At 41.8% G+C, this 19,482-nt stretch overlaps 1 protein-coding gene across 10 annotated transcripts in view; it reads left to right on the top strand.

The window, feature by feature from the left end:
• Window positions 1-637: 637 nt before the first annotated feature.
• The window catches only part of ptk2ab (protein tyrosine kinase 2ab), a 68,219-nt gene continuing 49,374 nt past the window's right edge, over window positions 638-19,482 (top strand). For 3 of the 10 annotated variants that reach the window (XM_076889763.1, XM_076889764.1, XM_076889761.1), the window contains exon 1: window positions 19,132-19,464. In XM_076889763.1, coding sequence (XP_076745878.1) covers window positions 19,392-19,464 — 73 coding nt within the window. In that variant the 5' untranslated portion in view covers window positions 19,132-19,391. Of the gene's footprint in view, window positions 892-2,476; window positions 2,588-9,170; window positions 9,193-11,218; window positions 11,246-19,100; window positions 19,465-19,482 lie in introns of those variants that run through there. The other 7 variants (XM_076889766.1, XM_076889762.1, XM_076889767.1 and 4 more) reach the window with 7 other exon arrangements.

Here is a 19,482-nt window from a genome sequence, read left to right as displayed (position 1 = left end):
GTTTGATAGTGGCAATGACAGCTTTACTTCATCCTGCTCTGACAGTCCCTCCCGACACACACACAGACACATGCACCTCTTAAATCTTAAAATCAAATAAAGGTGTACTTCAATGTGTGCACATACTTTAGCCAGATTTAGCGAGGACTCAGTGTTTGATTTCTAATGTTTATGTATAATTTAGAGCCTGTCAGCAACCATATATACAGTAATTTCATGAAGTGCTATTGTTTGGATGCCCTATTAACTAGAACCAACTGCAAGAAAGAATCAAAACCTCAGAACATAATGTGTTTTCTCCTTAATATGGCAAAAATATGGGCTCAAAATAGATTTCCCTTCACGGCACTACAGAACGTCCTTTTTAACTGGTCATCAATACGTAAAACAATAAAATACCACCATAGTATGTTAAATGTGTGGATTTTTAAGACCCCAAGATTAGTGTACAATATAAGGCGGTTTTACTCTCCTGTGCCATTTTTCTTCATGTGACAAAATAAATAGGGGGATAGTGTAGTTCTCCAAAATCTGGATCTCATATGCAGAAAGATTTGGGGTCCCTTGATGCAGGCGTGGACACGTAGGGCCCCTCTCCTCCTGTCAATGAGCCCTGCCAGCTGCAGCCATGTTGTAAAGGATCAGGCTCCTCCAGCAGCAGCAGCAGCAGAGGCAGCAGCAGTGCTAACAGCTAGCGTCAGTGGACACCGACTACCGGGCACGGCGCTGTTGTGGACAAAAACAGACAGGGGAGAGGGACCTGGAGCACAGAGACATCCATCTAGCCGGTTTCTATTATCAGTGGATGTGCTAATAAAATTCAGACGCGCTGGCTGGATAAGGTGTCCGGTTACGGAAAGTAGGTGCGGTCGGGCTCCAGGGCTGAAGCGGGTGAGTATTGATCCCTCTTGGGGGCGAACTGAGTGGGAATAGCCCTGGGTTAGCTTAGCTAGCTTAGCATTAAAGGGGGGTAACATACACACACACAGACAATGGGGGTTAACGACAATGCACTTAGGTGTGGGTGTGTTTTTAGGAGCTGGCATGAGGGTTTAGAGTGAATTAGCTGATGTGAATTACAAGTCGTTTTATACACGGCGGAGTAATTTGTATTCCTAACAGACAGACAGTGGTGCAGTGGCCGAAACCACCCCTCTGTGTTTCTCCGGTGGGTGCAAAGGTCCAAACCAGGCAGGATTTCTGTCATGCGGAGTAACAACGCCTTTGCAAAACAGCTATGTTTTGTTGAGCAGTGAGTGGCTCACACTGAGACTTATCTTTTGCAGGCAATGGTTTGGAGACAAAAGGGGGAGACAGCCTTTACTTAAACCTGAATGTCTCAAGTGTTTTGGGGGCTGTTTGCTGCCTTGTCAACCTCAATATTGCACACTGATCACTGAACTAGGCCGATTGAAATGGATTAATATTTGAGCAGATCCTGTGGGGTTTTTTGTGTGTTTTTTAGGGCCACAAATCATTCGTGAGCGTGCTTGATGGGATTAAACAGAAATCTATGCATAATGGTAAACCTGACAGAATTAAACCTGGTTCACAGCTTAGTGCCCAGCAGCTCTGTGGTTGAAGGTTTGTCAGTTATTTGCTTTTTTTGATTTCAGGGTTTTTTTTAAATCCAAGCTGCCCTGATTTGTCTCCTACAGATGTCTGTTTTCCTGATGCTTTGCCGTCTTGTTTCCTGCCTTTATGTGGCTGTTACCACAGATCACATCCCTGCAAACATCCTCTAGCAGCAAAAACCACTGGGTCAGGAAACCAAAGTGTGTTCGCAGATATTATGATCTGATCATGGACAAAATAACCATGCTTGACATGGAATATACTTCTCTCCTGAAAAAGGGATATGACCACTTTTTTTTTTCTTAGTGAATTATCAAGAAATGTCAGTTTCTGGTACAATTTCCCTTCCAGCGGATGCCTTTCTGTGTAGATACTATTAAAGCACTCATTAATGTTTGCTCGAGTGCACATCCCACCAGTGCAGCAGTTGATGTTTTTCACTTCTCTGTTTTTGACTGCATATCAAGCACATTTTTCATTATTCTGAAAAATTGTGCACATGTGATGATCGTGCATGAGTTTTTATTTGTAGAAGTGATGCTTGAAAGGGAAAGGAATGGCTTTGTTTCCGTGTCTGCTGCTTGGTCTCCTCACCTTTTCTCTTGTTACTTCCACTGAGATGAAGATGCATGAATGGGGAAACAACAATTCGGATATTGGATTGATTTTTTTCCCTTATCCCTTTCTTTAGTGATGATGGGTCTCACAAATTCGACAGGCAGAATGGTGGGATATGATGGGAGAGTTAGTTGGGGAAAGAATGAGAATCAAGCATTTAGAAGGAGGAGGCAACAGTTTGGAAATGAAACTCAGCCCCCCAGGTGTGTCAGTCCTAAACATTCAGTGGGCGGGTGTTTTCACTCTCCTATAAGTGACAGCATACAGTACAACTAGGAAGTGCAGAGAGAGAGGAGAGGAACGCACAGACATTCATGATTTAGCGGTGGACCGGGCCTCTGCGTACTGACTGCCAACATGCAGTTCTGGGATTTCCTGGGTTGCACCAATGGAGGTATGTATGTGTGCGGTTATACTGATGGCTTTGTGAATCTTCTTGCCGTTGATTGGATCGGTGTGTGCTCTGTGCGAGGCAGGTAGAGAGGGTCTGGCAGGCAGAAAGCTGGAAAGGAATTTGTTCTGTGCACTGCTGTGCAAGCAGTTGCATGTGAAAAACCTCACAGACAGGTAAAGAGTGGAACACAAACAAACAAGATTAGGGGACTGATAAGGTGTCGGCCCATTGTGTTTTATTTGTTAAACCTGGTTGGTTCCTTCTCATTTTTTTAGATTAAGTGGCAGAGATCTGTTTGTTTGTAGCTTTAAGCCTAAATTAAAAAATCTTTTTCTTATTTTGCTGACTCGACGTAACTTATGAATCATAGCGTGACTGTGCGCTGTCCTGTCTGCACGAAGCGTATTTAAACTTTTCTTGGGAACAACTCTGAAACCCCCTCAGCTTGACGTTCGATTATAACAAAAACTGCTGTGATTATAGTTCCTAAACGTTGCTCTCATAGTTTAGAGGAACTGGCACCTATGTCAATGAAATCCAAAAGCTAAACAGGAGTAGGTTTAACTCTTAGCGAGATGATCACATGTAACCCTGACTTTTCTTTTCTTTTTTAAATCCTAACCAGCTTTTCCTAAGTTAAAACTGTATCTAAGTCTTTATTCATACAGACAGCTTTTTAAGGTGGTTTAAAAAGCATATTGGAGTCCAAGCTTGTAGTCTTCTTTGTTCAGCCACATTTGGTTATACTTGCACCGCAAAGAGTTAAACATCAGATTTCTTGTTTTGTCCAACAACTGCCCACAGTTATCAAATGTCCCTTTTTTCTTGTTCAGAGGACTGTAAGTAGCTGAACAGTTTTTCATATTGCCTTTATAGCTGAAAATCAGATTGTCCCTACGCCTATAGAAAAAAGGGAATTCAGTGTGTTTGTTTCTGCAATATTAGCTTACATATAAAACACAAACACACCCGTAGAATCTATAAAGGATATAAAACTCCAGCTTATGATCTCAGTTAAGTTGTGTTGTCTCATGTCTTGCCTTAAATGTGGTTACTTTATTGTGCTGCATTGAATTCCAGGACACTTCGAGCTCCAACACCCATCCTGTGCCCCAGGCCATGTTTTCTGCTATTGCGCCAATAACTATAACTAAGATACCTGATGGCTTGTGTCATATTTTTCACGCTTACAATCATAAATAAAAAGTAGCTTTTGCTTTAAACGCTTCCTTAGCTGAAGCAGCTATCCATAAACTTTCCAAGTTTGTAAAGTGACAGATTAAACATGAGGTCATAGGATATACAATATGCTTAACTGTAGCCATATAGACGTTTAATTTCTGCTACAAATTTTGGAGGACAGTGTTACAGTTGGTTTGTTGAAGTTGTTGTCATATTTTCAGGTAATACAGAAGGAGGCTGTCTTGAAAGATCAGTGACTGTATGACTGGAAGCGAGCGCTCATGTGTCACCATCAGTCTGCCCTTATTTGCATCCACAGCTCACTGTTTTGCTTAAGTTATTCCATGTCGGTCATCACTGACTGCCTGTGAGACGTTCAAATCAATTTCAGGGCCTCATTCTAACATAATTTTGCTGTTTAGCTTTCATAGTTTTAAAGCCTCTTCTAAGGAAATGTATACGCAGTGCATCTGACTATCGCCTGTATCTGACAGCGCTTTTCTTTAGGTAATTAATAGGTAATTATTTAGATAATTATTTTTCAATTACAGTTTTGCCTTCCTAACATTATACAAACAAGAATAATTATAATGAAGATAAAATTCCTGTTTCTTCTGCGTTCTGTTTTGCAGTCGTACATTTGTTTTGTTGTAAATACAACACATTCCTTTCCTGTACAGCTGTGGCTTTTGCCCCCATCTAAACTCAGACTCACTGTGGCAGGTTTAGATCAATCCACATGAATATTTTAGAAATTCAAGAAGGTCCACTGTGAAGATATTTTCACACACAAAAAAGTTTAACAGTTACGTTATTCCAAAATCCATTACCTATCATATCATTATTAGCAAAGTGGTTATGATCATGATTTTTCATTTCTTTCTCTTTTTTGCCATAGTTGGGTAGTTCTCAGTTTGCTGAACAAGTATGGCCTGTTTCAAAGGGTTGCCAGCAGAAAGCCACTTCTCACTAAAAAGAACATGGCAGCACAGCTTCGGTTTGCAAAGTTGCATCTGAGCAAACTGCAAGACTTCTGTAGATGTTTGGCCAGAGTGCACAGCACCATGTTTGGCGAAACAGAAACACACCATTCTAGAGCAAACACTTCATAGCAACTGTCATCAAGATGGTGGAGTCGTGATGATGGCGGCCACAGCACCTGGACATCTTGCAGTCATTGAGTTGAGCGTGAGCTCCTCTGTATATCAAAGTATTCTGAAGTCAAATGTGAGGTTGCCTGACTGACACCTGAAGCTTGCCTGAAACTGGGTCATGCAAAAGGACAATGATCCCTAACACAACACCAAATCTATAACAATGGCTGAAAAAGAAAAGAATTAAGGTGTTGCAAAGCTTAGAGCTGTAAACAAATGCAAATAAATAAATAAATGCCAATTAACCTCAAATGAACTGAAGTAACATGGTACAAACTACTGATTCATGGGATGTATTTATTTTTTTCACTGTGAAAACTTTCACATGACTCTATGCCATCAGGATGTCTTGCAAACGTGCAGTATTAGACTGAAATGGCAAAGACTAAATGGGAAATCAAACTGAACATTTTAGAGAGAATTACATGACAGTCAGTTAGTATCCATATCTGTGTTCAGTCCAGAATCAGTCCAGACTGCTATGTTATAATATGTTAAAAGTCAAGTCCTTCACCTCACACTGACTTGTATAAAAAGGTGTGAGATGATTAGCAAATATGTATTTATAGAAGAGATTAAAAAAGGTATGCCATTGACATTACAGATTAATGTTTCTGCTTATAAGCTTGTGTAAGAAAATGAAATGAACCTCAAGTGTTTTGAAACTAGGTTTGATATAGTCATCTGTGATCGGTCACCTTGGCTGTGAAGGTTCTTGGCTCATAGGTCTATTTAATGCTAGACAGTATTTTTTATTTTTTTTTATAGAGTAAATGGATTGGGAGGTATTTTATGTAATACATATATTAGATCAAACGTTTTGGGTAACTAATCCCTTTTTCTCAGTTCCTGAAAGTATTCTAAGATGAGAAGGTTCTGCTAGACCCCGGTGCTGCTGTGGTTTGGTTTAATGTGTTTATAAATGTTAACTTTGGGGCAGTGTACTGCACACTGAGGTAGAGCCATAAAATGGCTTATAAACGAAAGAAACTATAAATCTATTAAATCGGTGGAAAACCTGCAAGAACAGGAGGGAATAAAGTGGGTATCTGAGAGAGCATACTGCACACGTGCCTCGTAAAATCACAGATTTGAATAAAATAAATAATAAAGAAAACAATGTGATCTGAAATTTAATCATTAATTTGTTCAGCCAGAGAGAAGACATGATCCAACTTCACAAGGCGCTGACTGGTTTCAAAAAATAAACCTGTCTCACCAGTCACTTTATTAGGTACACCTGTTCAACTTCTTGTTAATACAAATAACTAATTAGCCAATCAGATAGAAGTAAGTTAGATAAGTAAGTAAGATAGAAGATGACCTGCTGAAGTTCAAATTGAGCCTCAGAATGAGGAAGAAAAGTGATTTTAAGTGACTTTGAACATGGCATGGTTTTTTACACAACACATCAAACGTAGATACAGATTAGCTTCAGCAGCAGATGACCACACCAGCCGAAGTAACCTATGAATTGAGGTTACCGTTGCACAGGTTCTCCAAAATTGGAAAACGGATAATTATAAAAACATTGTCTGATCTGATGAGTCTTGATTTCTGCTGTGATGCATGAATGATCGACCAACAGGCATTGATCCACTGTGTGAGTTGTTTGAAAATATTTTGGTAGCCTTGGAGCAAAAACCACAGCCTACCTGGATATCGCTGCTCACCATGTCCACCTCTTTATGGCCACAGTGTGCCCATCATCTGATGGATACCTCCAGCAGTGTAACACACCATGTCACAATGCTCAGATAATCTTAGACTGGCTTCTTGAACAAGACAGAGTTCTAAAATGTTTCCAAATGGCCTATCTGGAGCGTCTTTGCAATGTGGTGGAACGGGACATTCCTATCGTGGATGTGCAGACAACAGTTGTACGGTTACCATCTGATGATGTCGTACCAATGCGGCCAAAATCTCAGAGGAATGTTTTCAGCGCCTTGTTGGATGCAATGAAGAATTCAGGCAATTCTAAATAAAAAAGTAAAAGGAATCCAACCTACTACTGACAGGATATACCTAATACCTAGTTCTTTAAAGGTCCATTTGAGTTTAAGTTGTAATGTCTTCAGGTTCTTATTTTTGTTTTTCTTCTCTAATGTTATAGCGGTAAAAATGTAATTAAATAAAGTCCTAAGAATTTTTTTGATTCTTCTGCTGAATTGAGTTCGTCTGACTGCACTGGAAAGTGTAGCAGTGAACATATTAGCTGCTTACTTTTGGCTGCTCCCTTATTCACAAGGGGCTGATTAATTTGGCAGCTTTTTCTTCTTATTATTTCTAACACTCGATGACCTTCCTGATGGGGAACAGAGAGATCTATAGAACCAGCTATATATTGCTGATTAGGTGAATACATAAACCACTATACTGAAACTACTCTGGCTTCTGTTGGTCTGTGTATTGTGAGTAGGCTATAAAGGCTACTACACAAGTGTTTCAGGTGAAGAAAACTTAAGCTTTGTATCATCAGCAAATCTTCATTTTTTCATTTTTTAAAAATCCAGATGTGAAAAACTGCTCTGGTGCAAATGAGAACTTCCCTTCCTTGTGGTCTCAATACTGCAATAAACCTTTTTTTTTTTTTATAGCTGCTACGTACAGGGACAACTACCTCATTAAAGCCTTAGCTGCCACTGTGGTGACTGCTCTGATGCTGCACTCAGTTCTGTTCCCTGCTATTCTGTTGTACTGTGTTCTGACAGGCTGATCAGTGCAAAAGGCTGTTGTTGTTTTCATGATGAGAATGGAGTTGTGCAATGCCCTTAGCATGGTGTCAACTGGTGTAGCCTCTGCGATTTACAGCCAGAGGCAATAGCTTTTTCACTCTGAGTGGGAAAGCAAAAGAATAGGGGCCGAGAGCATGAGGGAGCAAATATGACAGAGTAGGAAGGAGAAGCGCTGAAGTGTGTTTATGCAACTGAAAATGTCTTCAGCGGCTCTATTGACAGATGTATCCTCTCTAACAGGCTCTAGTCTGGGGACATTATTTGTGGATTTTAAAAGTTTGATTTGGATTTAAATCATTTCTCATGACAAAGACAAGTCTGTTGAACTACATATGAAGATGTTTTGTGTCTGTGTTGTACTAATGTTGCCATGCATACGGTAAATGTTTAAAATATGTGCAGCTGTATTTATCACATTTTAAAGAGCAGTGGCGGTTTGGGATATTACTCTTTGATGTATATTTTTAAATGTCAAGAAACATTTCGATACATCCTTAATCCTTTGGTGTTCTTTGCTGAATGTACTGCCAGTTCTAGCTTTAAATTGCCGACAATCCTCCATGTTGCATTTATCGGTATTGAATATTACACTCGGTGTGAGGTACAGCGGAGAATAATGCCAGGATTGGAGTTGTGCTGCTTTTTGTAACAGCATGCTACTTGTAGCCAGCGCTTTGGACTCAACTCTGTCAGGAACAAACAGGATTATGTGTTTACAGGAAATTACTGTGTGTAAAGTGGTAGAGCATACTCTGAGCATCAGTGAACCAATGAGAAGTAATAAAAACACACCATAAAATGTAACTTATTGGAATCCACGCACGGTAAGTTATTACACGGTATCCATTCATCCATCCATCCTATTTTCTGCCCTTTAACTGGTGACAAGCGCAGGAGGACATTGAGGTGTTCCCAAGCCAGCCGAGAGTATGTCCTAGAACTGTATGAGAGACTCCTTTTAGTAGGACATGCCGAAAACACCCCATCTGTGATGCCCTTTTCAGATGCCCGATGTGGAAAAGAAGCGGTTCTGCACTGAGCCCCTCCCGAATGATTAAATCCCCTACCTTGTCCTAAAGGGAGAGCACAACGTTATTTCAGCGGAAGCTCATTTTCACCGCCTGTGTCCCTAATCTCATTCTTTCAGTCTCTACCTAGAACTTGTGGCCGTAGGTGAGGTAAGGGAACATAGACCGATAAATCGACAGCTTCACTTTCACACCCAGCTCTGTCTTCACCACGGCAGATTAGTAAAGCATCTGCATCGCTGCCAATCCACACTGATCCATCTATCATTCTCCCACTCCACTCTCCTCTCACTTGTGAAAGAGACCCCAATAAACTTCTCCATTTGGGAGAGCAGCTCTATGACCTGGAAAGGGAACTCCACGCCCTTTCTGGCTGAAAACCGTGGCTCGAGACTTGGAGGTGCTAACTCTCCTTCCCACCATTTCACACTCGACTGCAAACTACCCCAGTGTGAGCCAGAGGTAGATGTCTGATGAAGCCAAAAGATCTACATAATCCACAAAAGGTATTCCTGAGGCCACCAAAGCATTCTGCCACTGTATAGCAGTACAGTACATGCTATACTGCAGTTTTATTTATGTCAGAATTGTGAGTAAGCGCAGTTTACTAAAGATCTTAGCTTTAATACCACAGATTGTATTCAAATGATAGATTAAATAGTAAAGCCAGCACTGAAAAGCCTCAGGAGGTGACTCTAGTGGAAAAACAAGTCAGGCTTTATAGAAGTAGGTGGGAAAAACAACTCTGGCTTCCCTGATGTTTGACCTCAGTAAACACTTTCCTAATTAGTTTATGTTTGCAATTGCTAGGCTCAGGTCTTATTAAATAAAAGATGATGCTTATTTGGTAAATTATGGTGTTTATCAGAGATAAAAAGAATAATCAGGCAGGATATGCTTTAGGGTGAGCCTGCTTTGTATGAGTGTAGTCTTAAATTTCCAGTTTTAAAACTGCGCGATTGTGACAGTGGAAGGCTTCAGGGCTTCAAAATGAGACTTCATGAACTTATGGCTATATCTACCACGTTCTATATACAGTGTATTATTAGTGTTGCATTTATTTAATTTTGAAATATTTTGTTGTAAAACAGTTATGTTGTCTGACAGCATATTGCAAGAAGATATTCACACATGTTCCAGTACCAAATTCATACTAATTACATTAAGTTCTTATCACAGTATTACATGTTGTTTGTTGCCTATTGAAAATGAACTTATTTGTCTTCTGCTAATAGCAGACAGTGTTTGCATCTGTCTTTGAATGAAACTCTAAAATTATGCCTTTTCTGTTACCAGTCTCTTACACTTATTCTATCTCGTCTCAGGTGTTCACTGAGAAGCCGTACCAACCAAAAATGATTTAGCTGTTTTCCATCTGTGGCCACTTCATCTAATTCCTTTGTGCAACTGATAAAAATAAAAAATATTTAGCTTGTACACAGCCTAAAGTGAGTCCTTAATATTGAATCAGTGCACACCTCCAGCTTAAAAATGATTATTAATGAAGCCAACAATTACTCATCCCAGTCTAATTGGTTATAGCTTTATTAAATGCAGGTTGGTGACGTGCTTCTCAACACAATTTTCTAGAGAGACTGTAACACAGTACATACCTGAACCCTGATGTGCTTCAAGTTGATACAAAGTAACATAAAACTGTACGGAACTAGGACTAACCTTTTTTTTCCCTACACGTATTATAAAGACAAAGCCTCAGCATCCTTATTAGCACCACAGCCTGTTGTCTGTTGCTTAGTAACCGATGTCAGCTTAGCTTCAGAGTGTTGGACATTTCTGCATAATGTTCAGTTTGGTTTCATTGTTGTATGAGAATCTAGAGAGTGAAAGTATGGGAGAGAGGAGCGTTAGGCAGAGAGGTCAGGGGACAGATTGAGATTTGAATGTGAGCTGGAGGTGAAGCTGTTATAGCATGACGGCGCAGATATATTCTGCCAAGTCATGATTCTCGCCTCGCTCCATCCGTCTGGAACGCAGCTCACATCAAATCCTCTTCATTCATCACTGCTGCTGTGTGCTCAGTGCTGACAAACGTGTAAAGAAGTGAAGTGATGAGCATGATTAGAAATTCATTTTTGTGTGTTCAGAATTAAAATGGGAATTTTATTCAGTTAAATTGGGACTTTTGGAGTAGTCAGCATCCTCTCTGGTGAAACCTTTGGTAGTAATGTTATCTGTTGTTTTATTTTTTACCTGTCAAGCTCTTATTAAGTCTTCTTTGTCTCTTAATTTATTTTTCTTTACTCTGCTGTACAGTACCTCTGAAATGTTAAAGTAGTTTCAAGTTATCCATGCATGAAAAATCATCTTCTGTCAGGTACTGAATGAGATGCAGAGAAAAATGGCTTTAAAATGTGCTAATTTTGTGGTTTTGGTCACAGACAAGTTTTAGAGAATATCTACCCCATTTACAGCTGAGTGCTGTAGCGAGAATAACGCAGGATGTAAGTCACTGAGTCGTTTTCACAAATTTATCAATTAAGACTTTTTTTTTCTCCCTCTTTCTTTTCGCAGACATTTCCAGAATATCATACTATGCCGGTGAGTACAATTTGAGTTGTTTTCAATATATGAAGGTATTATGTCTATTTTCTATCAACTAATGATAGGAATTAAAAAACTATTGAGTTTAGTTGAGTTTATGAATCAATTCTGTGAAAGTTAAAAAAAAATTGTAATATCAAGGTATTGTCAAATTTCCTAGATGTGTATTTTTTTAAATACATACTTGTGTTCTATCAAAAAAAAGTAAAATCGTGGAGCCCTTTCTTTATTAACTTTCTAGCTTTTTATTTCACAAACTGGTGAGCAAATTAGTGTTTGTCGCCCTGCTCAGCTGTGATGTAGCATATGCTGCTGGAAAAACTATGACATGATTTGTAAATTACTCTAAACATCTTTTTCTGTTCTGTAGAAGATATTTTCATACTGGTGTATGTTGGTAAGGATTTACCATTATTTGGCTAAAATATATCAGCAGGCTTTATTTTAAACATTGTTTAAATCATGTAAAATGTTTAAAGCCAGTATAAACAATGCAGGCTAATATGTGAAGTATACAGTACATGAATGGTTATATCAGCTTTATTTTGAATATACTTTCCTTTTGCAACCTTTTTGTTGAATAAAAGTGGATATTGTACATAGTTTGGTTTAGAGCACTTGTACAGAGGTGCTGTTCTGCTTTTTCCTTTTTATTTTTAAATCAGATGTTATTTGATATTATCGCAGACTTAAACAAGGCCAGTGTTACTGAGAGCGGTTTGAAGTTGAGCGGAATAATTTTAAAGGTATAGATGAGACATTTTATAGCCCTTAGCACCAGTATCTCTCCATAGCTGTTGCTAGGTAACTGTTGATCCTACTGTATGTCTACAGGCAGGATGCTGAATATTCTGAGCTGAGAAAGACCAAAACAAAATTTACATTTCTTAACTCTGGGAGTTCTCAAATGCCAAAGTTGAAGTTGGCACAAACCTGTAATCACATGAAGCTTCCTCAGTTTGCTGGAAAACGACAACAATAAACCATCCAGCGTGCAGACTGGCAGAATGTAACCTTTGTGGCTGATAATGGCACAGGGTAAACTTCCTCTATAACACCTTCTGGACACAGTTTCTGTCCTGTAACAGTCAAATAGTGATATGATGCAAAAAACATAAAACAGAAAGATCCCGAGTCATTTCTTTGCAGTAGCAGCATTACACTTTCTCCTCTCTGTTTGCACAGCATGTATCCAGAGCCAAGTTTTAGAAATGCACTCACCGGCCACTGCATTAGTTATGCACACATTGCTAGTGCTGGCTAGGACCTCCTTTCGCTTCCAGAATTGGCTTAATTTGTGTCATAGATTCAACAAGGTGCTGGAAACATTCCTCTGAGATTTTGGTTCATAATGGCGCAGTGGCTGCAGACATCTATGGTGTGAATATCCCATTCTAGTACATCTCAACGATACTCTATTGGGTTAAGATCTGGTGACTGTGGTGGCCAGTGAACTTCTGTTATGGAGAAATCAGTTTGAGATGATTTGAGCTTTGTGATGTCTTAATCTGAGGAAGCAGCCATCAGAAGATGGGTACACTGTGGTCATAAAGGGATGCACATGGTCAGCAGCAATTCTCAGGTCGGATGTGGTTTTTAAACATTGCTCAGTTGGTACGACAAACATTACTGTGCACCACAACCAGCAGCCTGAACCTGTGATACACGGCAGGATGGATGTCTGCTTTTATGCTGGGTACGCCAAATTTTGACCTAGCCGTCTGAATATTGCATCAAAAATAGAGGCTCGTCAGTTCAGACAATTCTTTTTCCATTATTCTGTTATTTAATTTGGTGAGCGAGAGTGAATTGTAGCTTCAGTTTCCTGTTCTTAGCTGATACGAGTGGCATTCGATGTGGGCTTCCTCTTCCATCCTGGTGCACAGTTTGAACTTCAGAATCAGAATCAGAATCAGAATACTTTATTGATCCCTGGGGGAAATTATTTTTTGTTACAGTGCTCCATTTTAAACCAACATTAAGACAAGACAGACAATACGCTAACTAAGAATAGTACAATATATACATATATATACATACATACATACATAAGTCACTTATAAATAAATATTTGGAAAAGAAACATGTGTAGTTGTAGCAGCAAACAGTGTGTTAAGTGGATGCGTTGTACAGGGAGATGGCCACAGGCAGGAATGATTTCCTGTGTCGTTCAGTGGTGCTTTTCGGTAATCTCAGTCTCTCACTGAACGAGCTCCTGTGACTGACCAACATGTCATGGAGTGGGTGGGAGGTGTTATCCAACATTGTCTTTATCTTGGACAGCATCCGCCTCTCCGACACCACCTTGAGGGAGTCCAGCTCCATCCCCACAACATTGCTGGCCTTACGGATCAGTTTATTAAGTCTGTTGGCATCTGCGACCCTCAGCCTGCTCCCCCAGCATGCAACAGCATAGAGGATCGCACTGGCCACCACAGACTCATAGAAAACCCTCAGCATTTTCTGGCAGATGTTGAAGGACCTCAGTCGCCTCAAAAAATAGAGACGACTCTGGCCCTTCCTGTAAAGTGCTGTGGTGTTTTTAGCCCAGTCCAGTTTATTGTCAATGTGTACTCCAAGGTATTTATAGTCCTCCACAATGTCAACACTGACCCCCTGGATTGAAACAGGGGTCAAGTGTTTCCTGGTCTTCCTAAAGTCCACGATCAGTTCCTTGGTCTTTGCCACGTTGAGCTGCAGATGATTCTGCTCACACCACGTGACAAAGGAGTCGACCACAGCCCGGTACTCTGTCTCATCATCCCTGCTGATGCATCCAACCACCGCAGAGTCATCAGAAAACTTCTGAAGATGGCAGGTCTCTGTGCAGTGGCTGAAGTCTGTGGTGTAGAGGGTGAAGAGGAAGGGGGAGAGGACAGTCCCCTGTGGTGCCCCTGTGTTGCTAATCACCTTGTCAGACACACACTGTGGGAGACGTACATATTGTGGTCTTCCTGTCAGGTAATCAACAATCCAGGACACCAGAGAAGCATCCACCTGCATCGCTGCTAACTTATCACCCAGGAGGGTCGGCCTGATGGTGTTGAAAGCACTGGAAAAGTCAAAAAACATGACCCTCACAGTGCTCGCCGGCTGGTCCAGATGGGTGTAGACACGATTGAGCAGGTAGATGATGGCGTCCTCTGTTCCGAGACGAGGCTGATAAGCGAACTGAAGGGGATCCAGATGTGGTCTTACTATGGGTCGCAGCTGGTCCAGGATGAGCCTTTCCAGGGTCTTCATGATGTGGGAGGTCAGTGCCACGGGCCTGTAATCCTGGGGGCCACTGGGACGAGGCGTCTTTGGTACAGGGACGAGGCATGATGTCTTCCACATCACCGGGACCCTCTGCAGACTCAGACTCAGCATAAACAGTTTATGAAAGACTCCACACAGCTGGGGGGCACAGGCCTTGAGGACAAGGGGACTCACTCCGTCTGGTCCAGCAGACTTGCCTGAGTGAAGTCTCCTCATTTGCATCTCAACCTGGTATTGAGTGAAGGTGATGGGTGGGGGAGGGGTGTCAGGAATCTCACAGGAGGCAACATGTGAAGAGAGAGGCTGGCACAGTTGTGTGGCTCTGGATTCCAGGCTGACTGCAGGTGAGGTTGTGGGGGTGGGAGCAGACACTGTGGTGTCGAATCTATTGAAAAACAGATTCAACTCGTCGGCTCTATTCTCACCTCCCTCAGCTCCCCTGCTGTTGGTTGGCCTGAATCCAGTGATGGTCTTCATGCCCCTCCACACCTCTCTCATGCTGTTCTGCTGGAGTTTCCACTCCAGCTTCCTCCTGTAATTGTCCTTAGCCTCTCTGATCTTGTCCTTTAGTAACACCTGGATCTTCCTCACCTCCTCTTTGTTGCCCCCTCTGAAAGCCCTCTTCTTGTTGTTGAGGAGGGCTTTGATGTCCTTAGTCACCCACGGCTTGTTATTTGGGTAACAATGAACAGTCTGAGCTGGAACAATGGAGTCGGTGCAGAAAGTTATGTAGTCTGTGATACACTCAGTAAGCCCATTGATGTCCTCGGCGTGAGGCTCACAGAGTGTTTCCCAGTCGGTCACCTCGAAACAGCCCTGTAGTTCCGCTATTGCCTCCTCTGACCACCTCCTAACAGTCCTGGTGGTCACAGGTTCCCTCCTCACAATTGGCACATAGCGGGGGGTGAGGTGAATCAGGTTATGATCTGACCTACCAAGTGGGGGGAGGGAGGAGGAGCTGTATGCATCCTTGACGTTAGCATACAGTAAGTCTAAAGTTTTCTCTCCCCTGGTGGGACAGTCCACATATTGTTTGAATGTTGGTAGTGTATTGTCCAGTGATACATGGTTGAAGTCACCCGAGATCACAATAAAGGCACTCGGGTGCTGAGTCTGTAGCCGAGCTATGGCAGAGTGGATAGTGTCACATGCAGCTGTGGGGTTAGCAGAGGGGGGAACATAAACAGCCACCAAGATGACGTGAGAGAATTCCCTGGGTAAATAATACGGCCTGAGTCCAACAGCACACAGTTCAGTGTCCGGGCAACAAATCCTTTCTTTGATTGTTATGTTGGCAGGGTTACACCACCGGTTGTTAACTAAAACAGCAAGCCCACCTCCTTTACGCTTACCGCTAGCGATGCTGTCCCTGTCCGCCCGAACAGTGTGGAAGCCTTCCACGGAAGCATTCTCATCGGGAATGACCTGGTGCAGCCATGATTCGGTGAAACACATCAGGCTACACTCTCGGTATTCCCTCTGACTCCGTACCAGTGCTGAGAGCTCGTCGATTTTACTTGCCAACGATCGCACATTTCCCATCACGATAGACGGCAGACACGGTTTAAACCTCCTCCTCGCTTCGAGCCTCCGCTGTCTCACCGTCACCTTTTTTCTTCTCTTCTGTCCTTGACCTCTGCATCCCCGATGTGTTTTCCTCCAAATTTCAGCTGGTACTTCTGCGGGCACTTCTGCGGGCCTGGCCAGCGAGCCGGCCGGCATCAGGGCGATCAGCTGATCTCTGGAGTAAACAGTCCGTGCGTGTAGGAGATGTGCCGCGGTCCCGTTCCATGATAAAAGTAACAGTTCCACGGCCACCAGAAGAACAAAAACTCTCTCAATCCACATGATTGAGTAAGAGATAGAAAACGGAGGAAAATACAAGTCAGAAAAAAAAAGAATACGTAAGAAAAAAGAGCTAAACTAAGAGAAAAGCAGGAGCGACTGTAACAGGCTGCACGCTGGTTGGCGCATGCGCACAGATTTAATTCATAACTTCATAGCCTCTGTTGACATTACATTAATTAAGAGTCTTAATCAGGTATACCTAATAAAGTGGCGAATTTATTGTAATAATTTTATTTTCTGAATATTAAACACAAAAAGTTGCCTTTTTGATATATTTGCAGAATTAACTAACTAAAAATGTTTGTGCTATTCTATTTGGTTTACTTTTTTGTTCAATAAAAAAGTAAAGTAGACATCCTAGCATTTAAACACGTTTCCTGTGTGGCTGGGCATACTCGGTGAGTAATTGCTTGCAGCGCTTAGCCACTAGAAGCTTAGCTGTAAAGCGTTCACAACATCTTGTGCGCTGTCACATTAGAGGGATTGAATGTTGGAGTGCTTTGCTGCCAGTGAAGCTCGCAGGCTGCAGGAGCAGGTGAAATATGTGTGGAGAGGAGGAGAGCGTGGACAGAGGGCAGTGTAGACCTGCTGAGGGCTGCAGAGTCAAAAGGGGGAGGGATGGTGTAGAGAAATGTAGACAAACAAATGTCGTAAGTGGTAGGAGAGTGGAATGTGTGTTTTCAGTGGCTAATCACTAATCTTGGTAAAACCGTGGGTGTGTGTGTGACAGGTTTGTGTGTTCATATAATTGTTTATTAAAGTCACCGGGTCCTTTTTAGCATTCTGTCCAATCAGCGCACCTACTTTCCACTGCATCAAGTCTCATTTACAATGTTCATATCTATCTTTCTTCCTGCTTCTGTTCCGTGTGCCCCCCCCCCTTCTGCCTTACACACACGCACACCTCTGCAAACACACCAACATCCCCCTCCCCTCCATGGTTGTGCCTGTTAGCAATCCGAGCAGCTTTTTCGCAGTGTGGTCGCAGCAGCTTAAACCTAAAACACAGCAGAGGAGAAACACTTGGCTCACAGACGCGCACTCTCACTTTTTGCTGACACTCACATGCAGTCACTTTGATTTCATATTTCCTATGCATTTCGCTCTCTCTCGCTCTCTCAGACGCGCACACACACATATGGGAACTCTAATACACCCTTTTTGGCTTACACTCAGTCTGATCTTCATGCTTTTCGGTGCACTCATTTTGACTCCCTAAAGATTTTGCTGGATGAGCAGTCTGTGTGTGCGCGTGCGTGTGTTTGGGTGTATCTGTGTATGTCTGAGAGGTTGGAAGTTATGTTGTAACTGCTCTCGCTTCTTTTCCGCCTCCACAGAAGAAAGACTAAGCAACACGCCGCTGCCTGACTTCGAAATGGATTTACAGCATCAAACCTGCTCTTGCTAAATATTTTTCCCTTTTTTTTTTTTTTTTAGTCCTGCTTCCATCCTGCTGTTCTTTTTTTTTTTCTTTTCTTCATTCACTTATGTCCCGCTCTAGCGTCAGATACCTGCTCTGACCTGGTTAACTCCTGCTGGCTCTGAGCATTGTGGGAAAGCTTTGGAGGACGTGAGGCTCAGCTTCTCCCTGAGGTTTCTCTGCTTCTCTTTCATCATTCCGCTCGCTTCATTTCTTCTCTTTTTTTCCCCATCTCAAAATGTTCTTTTCCACTCATCTTTAATTCTAACTGTATCTCATTTTTCTAATTTTTATTTCTTTCAGCTTTATGTCTTTGCTCTTTCTTTATCCCCCTTGCTTCAGTCACTCTTATTTTCCTCTCCCTCACTAGGCTTATTTTCTGTGCCCTACATTTTTGTGTCTTTTTCACTGATGCCTGTTTCTCTGGTCTCCTTGCTGTGATCTGCGTTGCCATCCCCTCTGGACAGCATTGTGGATTTACAGAACAGAACTGCTACCTTCCTTTGGAAAATGATCGCTTGATGTGATTTTATGGAGTCCTACGTATCCAGTGAGCGCTGTCACTTTTATTTTGTATCCTGGAAATTTGACGTGTAATGCCAAACCCCGGTGGCTGAAGATTTATGGCTGCAGGAAAGAAACCTTTGAGTTTATTATCAAGGATTGATATATTGGATCACTAACTCCCTACCGATGACCTGAATTTGATATTTTGTGGGAATTTATTGGCCTACAAGATGGCCTAATAGGGAAGGAAATCATCAGTCATGAGAATCTTTTTCTGGAAGCTTCCAGTGAAGTGTCCTTGAGCAAATTACTGAATTATCTCTACCCTCAGAGGCTCAGTCTCCTTGGGGTGAAAGAGCTTCCTGACAGAGGATCGTTACATATTACGTTGCAAAATTTTCTGTGTGAAAGGACATGGCAAGAGTCAGACCGGCTGATTACTAAGACCAGGAATCCAAGTTGATGACTCCTGAAGTGGAGTAATGTTTCAAAAAGCTGTGGAGAAATGAGTTGCAGTCTTGTGATTGGAGCTTGGATTTTCTCACCAAATATTAGACATGAAATATTTATAAATTAGATTATTATGCACAAGAAGCCCTGATGGACCTCTGTGTCAGTATTATTTAAAAGCTATTGGATCTTCTCTATCAGCTGCACTTTTAGTCTAATGTAGTGACTGCTACAGCATAGACAGCAAGCCAGCCAGTGTTTTCTCTGTTTGATGTGTCGTCAGTACAAAAGATATTTGACACTCTTTATTTCCTCCTATTAGTTTATTTCCTTTACTGGCATTACTTTCAATTCTGGGATGCTAATTGATTTTTTTTTTTTTTTTACTACGATATTTTTTTTTTTTTACAATCAATAAGCTTTTTACCAAAAAGACTCCAGTCACCAGCACAACAAATTCCCACTGTTTTTCACATCTTGTTGATTTTTTTTTTTCAACGGGTGTCTTCAGATTTATCTACCTGGAATCTTTTTTTAAAATTGTTGCATAAAGCCCAATGAGGAATTGGCCCTAGTCATAGGCTCTATGCTGTTTTTAGGGCCCAGTAGTTTTGTCTGGGCCCCGTGGCCACACCTGGAATTGCTCCCCCTACAGTACAAATGGAGAGCAGCGGCTGCATCCCTCTCTGCTGGACCAAGGGGGGGTGCATTTATGCACAGCACCCCTTACCAAGTAGGTATTAAGAAGCAT

The sequence above is a fragment of the Maylandia zebra genome, linkage group LG11 (genome assembly GCF_041146795.1).
Source record: "Maylandia zebra isolate NMK-2024a linkage group LG11, Mzebra_GT3a, whole genome shotgun sequence".
Classification (NCBI taxonomy): domain Eukaryota; kingdom Metazoa; phylum Chordata; class Actinopteri; order Cichliformes; family Cichlidae; genus Maylandia; species Maylandia zebra.
The sequence above is the reverse complement of the archived record's forward strand: the minus strand, read 5'-3'. Positions and strand labels throughout refer to the sequence as shown.